The sequence below is a fragment of the Aspergillus thermomutatus genome (genome assembly GCF_002237265.1).
Source record: "Aspergillus thermomutatus strain HMR AF 39 chromosome Unknown NODE_163, whole genome shotgun sequence".
NCBI lineage: Eukaryota > Fungi > Ascomycota > Eurotiomycetes > Eurotiales > Aspergillaceae > Aspergillus > Aspergillus thermomutatus.
In genome coordinates this window covers 1-7,826 of record NW_020798212.1, presented here as the reverse complement: position 1 = coordinate 7,826, position 7,826 = coordinate 1, and the positions used below count along the sequence as shown (strand labels likewise).

Here is a 7,826-nt window from a genome sequence, read left to right as displayed (position 1 = left end):
GGGTTCCAGAACAAATACTCCCCGCCCACCCCCCTTCATGTGGTGTCTCAAGTGTCTCCGCACCTCACTCAACAAGTTCGATGCAAACATGCTCGAACCATTCGAGATTAAATGCGAGCTCGATGCTCAAAATTCGGTGCTCTGCAAGCAGTGCTCTCGCCGCCGTGCGACCTGTACTTGCGTATGTGTTGTTGTCCTAAGTGTTGATGGTATGCTAATGAGGTCGGCTAGATGGCGGAAGGCATGTTGGGGAATGCCTAGCTGCGTGGCATACCAATGGCATAGCTATTAATTCAAGTGCAAGGGACGCGCTGATGCTCAAAGAATATGATCTCAAAAGCGCATACAAGACAGTGTGGACGATGAGAAATTTTGGGTCAGCAGATGCTGTTCTCTGTTCTGTAAGTTGCACAGCATGATAATACCTAGTTCAAGGTAAAATCTAATTACTTTGCAGGGTAACATAAAACCAAGAGAGTTCAATTTGCTGCCAGGCCATACCCAAGCAATGCGGGTATGCCTAAGAGTCTAAGACAGATCATTCACCAGAGAGGCGATCCAACGGTCTTTTCGATGTACCGAACCACTGATAACGGTCGGCTCGGCTTTAATGGAGTAGTAGAATGGGCTCTGCCTAAAGGTGGCAGTGTATTCACCGTGAGTGCTAGGGAGAGGTTAGAGGATGGATCAGAAGGATTCATGACCATCAAAGCTGTCTTCAGTCAAGCACACTCCAAGCATGAGGAGGGAGTGCCTAGCCAAGACGAATTACGAAAACGGTTCAAGGACTTCAATGAGGATGAAACCAGAGCTGAGCAATTCAAGCTCATTTACGGGATATGGTGCGAAATCTGGGAGGCATGTCACAGGGTGTATGGTGCCCCTTACTATACGATCGAAGTCAAGGAGTATGGAAAAGACCTGTTGAACACATTATTACACTACTATTTTTACTAGGCTAGGAATGGTCGTCTAGACACCTTTTTAGTCGAGTGGTTATATGGTTGACAAGACCATTAGTACATCTCAGTTTGACATGAAAAGCATCAAGTTTCCATATAGTCCTTGGACTTCCTTCGATACTATGGGTCTATGGCTCCGCATATTGCGACTCTCTGTAGCAGCTCTTCCTATAGATATCCTCATCATCGAGTTTGGTGCGCTTCGCGGCATGGGCAGCAAGGCACTGGTCCAGCTTCTGCTGGGCTTCATCACTGGACGTGAACTGGTGTTTTTGTGGATGAAATTGGCTGCTCGGCCTTGGTGGAGGCAGGTGTACGACTTACTTAGCTTTCTAGCCGCTCAGTGATCTGGGCGCCAGTAGTGAAGGCATCTTTGTGTCGCATGGTTGAAGTAGGCTGGTTGACCTGCAGGTCGGTGTAGGGCAGGATGTCCCGGACAGCTCCAACATGTGCGATATCTTCGCAGCCGACGCTGGGTTGTTGACGACCTGCGATGTGTTCTGGAGCGTTGCGAGACCCTGAGGTGGATTGGCAGCTAGTCCAGGTATTGCGCTGAGAGCAGGAACTTGAAAGAGCAGCTTCTGTTCTCCTGAGCTGTTGGCCTGGGGCAACTGGGGAGTCGTGAACTGCATTGTATTGACCTGGTCTTGAGGGTAGTTGATCCTCTGCTGGGTTTGGGATTGGATTGTAGAACCTTGTTGATTGCCTGGGGTTGGGGTGGCTCGGTTCATCCAATGTGTGGGTGGTACTCGTACCTGGAAGTGTACAGCATTTGACATTCAAGATAGCTGAGCGAAATATCCTCAGGCATCATTGACCATCGTCGCTTTTTGAAATGCAATGGTCATCGGGCTTGCTATCCCAGCGATCATAGACCCGTACACTCGCTTCCTTGTGGAGCCAAGGCTCCTCATTGTCATCCACCGTCAGTGCGTTGTCATGATGTTCAAGGGTCCGCACAAGGTAACTGCTTGTGTCGATCTCCTTAGGCACGAGTACCAGGCCGATATTTATTCTTATATAGTAGATGAAAGACCTGGAAGATCTTTCACGTACCCAGTTCACCATAAACAATAACCAGAGGTAGGGGAAGAAGAAGTACAGAGGCTCTATATCAGAGATTGCAGAAATTGCAGAATGTTGAACACTCACTAACCAAGAAGCCTACACATGTGGTAGCTATTAATAGAGAGAGATTGGGTTAGTAAGAAGAATGTACCGAGAAAATATAGAGCAGTGAGTGTAGCAGTGAATGAAGCTATCGGGATGGTCGATCCCAAGAAACGTGCCAAGACTTTTACCGTAGGGTGGAAGGATCTTCGTGTCATCATCATCTCAGCATCAACCGATAACCTTCAGTAGTTGTACGTACCACCATCCATCAGTGAGACGCAGACGCCATCCTTTGACAAACGATTTCTCACCTGCATCCGGGCTGTCGCCCTACTGTTATCTAGCAGCCTAATTCGCGTCGACTTCCCAAAACGGAATCTCAAAGGTATCCACCCGATCCATATTGAGCTCCTGATAGCCTTGATTATTGATAGCCTCGGGTGAACTATCCCTCCGTTGACCATTTGATTATTACCCAGATACTAGTTGCTGATGCGAATCTCGCTCTCTAATATGGGATATCCGGTGGCTCCGGCAATCACTTTTGCGGATCAACCATATCTCGGATTCATAAGCTGAGTCCTAACAATAATGCTACCAGCCAAGCCAAGTTAACCCACGGTAATCATGGGCCTTACAAGGGGATTCCCGGCCCTCGATAGGCTCACGGAGTCGGTGTGTGCTTGTCACCGATCGGTACCGGCTTCGTTGGTTCCAGATCCACCGTGGATTCTCGGCATCGTCACTCATTTCACTTCCGTTTGTCATTAAGGCGCGTTCAGAGGCGATATACGCCCATAATGCATTGCATAAGGCAAAGAGGCCCGAAAAAGGGTTTGCGGATGATCCGAGACATGGTACGTCTTCTGTACCTCGTTCAGTCTGGATTGTCTTCCATGTTACTATCAGACACAGTGAGATTGACTTTCTCTTCTTTCTTTACTGCTTACTGTCGTTCCTTTATATCGTCCCTCTTTTCCGTTCTTTCAACTTTCTCTTTTGCGTCAATTAAAAAACAGACTTTCATTCCCTTTTTTCCATTCAATCTCGCCGACTTTCCTTCACTAATCACCTTCTTTCAACCGCATACTAATCGACAATGGCAGAAGACATATCGGACGGCGGTGGAAGAGAATATGCGCCGATCCAAGCCGGTTCACACTCAGTCGCTACCTCATTGACAGAAACAGGACACAACAGTCATGAAGAGAAATACGACGAGCTGACTCCGGTAGCGACCCGAAGAGCTTCCGTCGCCCCTGATGAAGCTCGTTACCTCACTCGGCTAGCCAGCCGTGACAATGCAGTCTCCAAGGTCAGCACTTTGGCCGATATCTCACTCGATGACCCGGCTTTGAACCCGGAAAACAAAGACTTTGATCTGTACAAGTGGTTGCGGAAGGTCGTTCATGTGCTCAACGAGGAAGGAGTTCCGCGAAAAGAAGCCAGCATCTTTTTCCAACATCTCCACGTCTCAGGCACTGGAGCGGCCTTGCAATTGCAGAAGACAGTCGGAGATCTTGTAACCGCTCCCTTTCGACGGGAAACCTGGAATTTCGGGAACAAAACCCCCAAGACCATCCTGCACGACTTCAACGGTGTGTTGCACAGTGGGGAGTTGTTGATTGTGCTGGGTCGACCCGGCTCAGGGTGCAGCACTTTCCTCAAGACTCTGAGTGGGGAACTAAATGGCTTGAACGTTGACGAGAAGACTGTTCTTCACTACAGCGGAATTCCGCAGAAAACGATGATCAAAGAGTTCAAAGGCGAAGTCGTCTACAACCAGGAAGTCGACAAGCATTTCCCTCACCTGACTGTCGGCCAGACTCTGGAATTTGCGGCAGCGGTGCGCACTCCATCCAAAAGACTGGGTGGAATGTCCAGGAACGAGTACGCTCAGATGATGACCAAAGTCGTCATGGCTGTCTTTGGCCTTAGCCACACCTACAACACTAAGGTTGGAAACGACACCGTTCGAGGAGTGTCGGGTGGTGAGCGCAAGCGAGTCAGTATCGCGGAGATGGCTCTGGCAGGCGCTCCCTTGGCAGCCTGGGACAATTCTACCCGAGGCTTGGATTCGGCAACCGCGTTGAAGTTTGTGGAATCCTTGCGACTGGCTGCAGACCTAAATTCGTCAGCACACGCTGTGGCGATCTACCAAGCCAGCCAGGCCATTTATGATCTCTTTGACAAAGCTGTGGTGCTGTACGAGGGACGCCAGATCTATTTTGGCCCAGCCAGCAAGGCCAAGGCATTCTTTGAACGGCAAGGATGGTTCTGTCCCCCACGTCAGACGACTGGAGATTTCCTCACCTCGGTGACCAACCCAATAGAAAGACAAGCTCGGCCCGGCATGGAGTCGCAGGTGCCCCGTACCGCGGCCGAGTTCGAGGCATACTGGCACCAGTCGGAAGAATACAAGGAGCTTCAGCGGCAGATGGCTGCTTTTCAAGGAGAAACGTCTTCGCAGTCGCATGAGAAACTCCTCGAATTTCAGCAGCACAAGCGCCAGGCGCAGGCATCCCATACCCGGGCCAAGTCTCCGTATCTCCTCAGCGTTCCCATGCAGATCAAACTCAACACCAAGCGTGCCTATCAACGAGTGTGGAATGAACGGACTTCCACTCTGACTACGTTCATTGGTAATTGCATTCTCGCCTTGATTGTGGGTTCTGTCTTCTACGGAACCCCCACGGCCACCGCGGGTTTTTACGCCAAGGGTGCGACGCTTTTCTACGCCGTGCTGCTTAATGCCCTTACCGCAATGACTGAGATTAATAGTTTATATTCCCAGCGACCAATCGTCGAGAAACATGCATCTTTCGCCTTCTATCATCCCGCCACCGAGGCCATTGCAGGGGTTGTCAGTGATATCCCAGTCAAGTTCCTCATGGCAGTAGCGTTCAACATTATTCTCTATTTCCTGAGTGGTCTACGTCGCGAACCGTCTCAATTCTTCATCTATTTCCTCATTACGTTCATCATCATGTTCGTCATGAGTGCTGTCTTCCGGACCATGGCCGCCATCACCAAGACTGTGTCCCAAGCCATGACACTAGCCGGTGTCCTGATTTTAATGTTAGTCATTTACACCGGATTCGTTGTCCCAGTCGACTATATGCACCCGTGGTTCAAGTGGATTCACTATCTGAATCCCATTTTTTACGCCTTTGAGATCCTGATAGCCAATGAGTTTCATGGGCGGGAGTTCATCTGTTCACAGTTTATCCCTGGCTATCCCAATCTAGCAGGTGACTCCTTCGTCTGCTCAGCAAGAGGTGCTGTTGCCGGTCGTCGGACTGTTAGTGGGGATGCATACATCGAAGCGTCGTACAGCTACAGCTACTCGCATGTCTGGAGAAACTTCGGTATTCTGATAGCGTTCTTGGTTGGCTTCATGGTCATCTACTTCGTCGCAACCGAGCTCAATTCCGCCACGACCAGCACAGCGGAGGTTCTCGTCTTCCGTCGAGGCCATGAGCCTGCCCACTTGAAGAATGGACACGAGCCCAGTGCGGATGAAGAGGCCGGCGCTGGCAAGACGGTAGTTTCTTCTTCCGCTGAAGAAAATAAGCAAGACCAAGGTATTGCGTCGATTCCTCCTCAGCACGATATCTTCACCTGGCGCGACGTCGTGTACGATATCGAGATCAAAGGTGAGCCTCGTCGGCTGCTTGATCACGTGTCAGGCTGGGTCAAGCCGGGTACATTGACGGCCCTGATGGGTGTCAGTGGCGCGGGAAAGACCACGCTCCTTGACGTGTTGGCGCACCGTACGACTATGGGCGTTATTACCGGAGATATGTTTGTCAACGGTAAACCACTGGATTCAAGCTTCCAACGGAAAACAGGATATGTGCAGCAGCAGGATTTGCATCTTGAGACAGCCACAGTGCGTGAGAGTCTGCGCTTTAGCGCGATGCTGCGCCAGCCCGCCTCTGTGTCCAAAGAGGAGAAATATGAGTATGTGGAAGAGGTCATCAAGATGCTTAACATGGAGGACTTTGCTGAGGCAGTGGTCGGTGTGCCTGGTGAGGGTTTGAATGTTGAGCAACGCAAGCTGTTGACCATCGGTGTGGAACTGGCCGCTAAGCCGAAGCTATTACTGTTCTTGGATGAACCAACCAGGTAAGACCATCTTGCATTGATATTGACTTGAGCTAATTGGTGTAGTGGTCTTGATTCCCAGAGCTCTTGGGCTATCTGCAACTTCCTTCGCAAGTTGGCTGACGCGGGACAAGCCATCCTGTGCACCATTCACCAACCTAGTGCTATCCTGTTCGAGCAATTTGACCAGCTGCTCTTCTTGGCTCGTGGTGGCAAGACCGTGTACTTTGGCCCTATTGGAGAGAACTCGCGGACACTGCTCGACTATTTCGAGTCGCATGGTGCTCGCCCTTGTGGTGACCAGGAAAACCCAGCCGAGTATATGCTGGAAGTTGTCAACGCTGGCACTAACCCTCAAGGCGAGAGCTGGTTCGACTTGTGGAAGGCAAGCAAAGAAGCTGCCGGGGTTCAAACCGAAATCGATCGCATCCACGAGGCCAAGCGAGGTGAAGCTGAAAGTAACGATGGTACCAATCCCGAAGATCGCGAGCAGGAGGAATTTGCCATGCCGTTCTTCAAGCAATTGCCCATTGTCACTGTTCGAGTTTTCCAGCAATACTGGAGACTCCCCATGTACATTGTGGCCAAGATGATGCTTGGCATATGCGCGGGTCTGTTCATCGGTTTTTCATTTTTCAAGGCCGATACTTCCCTGCAGGGCATGCAGAACGTCATCTTCTCCGTGTTCATGCTGTGTGCCATCTTCTCCTCGCTTGTCCAGCAGATTATCCCATTGTTCATCACGCAGCGCGCTCTCTACGAGGTCCGCGAGCGGCCCAGCAAGACGTATTCCTGGAAGGCCTTTATGATTGCGAACATCATTGTCGAGATTCCCTACCAGATCTTGATGGGAATCCTCGTGTTTGGCTGCTACTACTACGCGGTGAATGGCGTGCAATCGTCTGACCGGCAAGGGCTGGTCCTGTTGCTCTGCATACAATTTTTCATCTACGCGAGCACCTTTGCCGACTTTGTTATTGCCGCTTTACCGGATGCCGAAACGGCGGGTGCCATTGTGACCCTGTTGTTCTCCATGGCTCTGACGTTCAACGGTGTCATGCAGACGCCCGACGCACTGCCTGGATTCTGGATCTTCATGTACCGTGTCTCGCCGTTCACCTACTGGGTGGGCGGGATGGCCTCCGCGCAGCTGCACGACCGCGCAGTCAAGTGCAGCGCGGCGGAAACAGCCATCTTCAATCCGCCATCAGGGCTGACATGCCAGGAATACATGGCAGACTACATGGCCGTTGCACCGGGGTACCTCAGCAACCCCAACGCGACGTCTTCGTGCGAATTCTGCTCTCTCTCCGTCGCAGATCAGTACCTGGCGAGCGTCAATATCTACTGGAGCGAGCGGTGGCGCAACTTCGGGATCTTCTGGGCGTACGTCGCGTTCGACATCGCCGCGGCAGTGCTGCTCTACTACTGTTTCCGGGTGAAGAAGTGGAACTTTTCGTTTGGCAAGGGCAAGAAGAGCAAGACGGCTTAAGCGTCCTTCATCATAGCTCCATGTACACCATAGATATAATCCATTACCTTAATAGCACAGCCCTTTCCTTCTGTCCTGTCCAGATCAGCATGCCGCACCCCCCTCAACAACCCTGTACCCCCCCCACCCGGTAAACGGATAACAAACCTGCC

At 51.1% G+C, this 7,826-nt stretch overlaps 2 protein-coding genes across 2 annotated transcripts; both read left to right on the top strand.

The window, feature by feature from the left end:
- Positions 1-573: 573 nt before the first annotated feature.
- CDV56_101163 (uncharacterized protein) lies at positions 574-1,484 on the top strand (the record flags this gene model as incomplete). Its single annotated transcript, XM_026754782.1, has 3 exons — positions 574-908; positions 1,021-1,275; positions 1,358-1,484. 3 exons carry the CDS (start codon positions 574-576, stop codon positions 1,482-1,484), a joined length of 717 nt encoding a protein of 238 aa, XP_026612637.1.
- A 1,690-nt stretch (positions 1,485-3,174) lies between these two features.
- Positions 3,175-7,674, top strand: CDV56_100055 (putative ABC multidrug transporter; the record flags this gene model as incomplete). The annotated part of the gene is made up of 2 exons (XM_026753674.1): positions 3,175-6,203; positions 6,249-7,674. The coding sequence occupies 2 exons, from the start codon at positions 3,175-3,177 to the stop codon at positions 7,672-7,674; spliced, it is 4,455 nt and encodes a 1,484-aa protein (XP_026612636.1).
- Between the last annotated feature and the right edge of the window lie 152 nt (positions 7,675-7,826).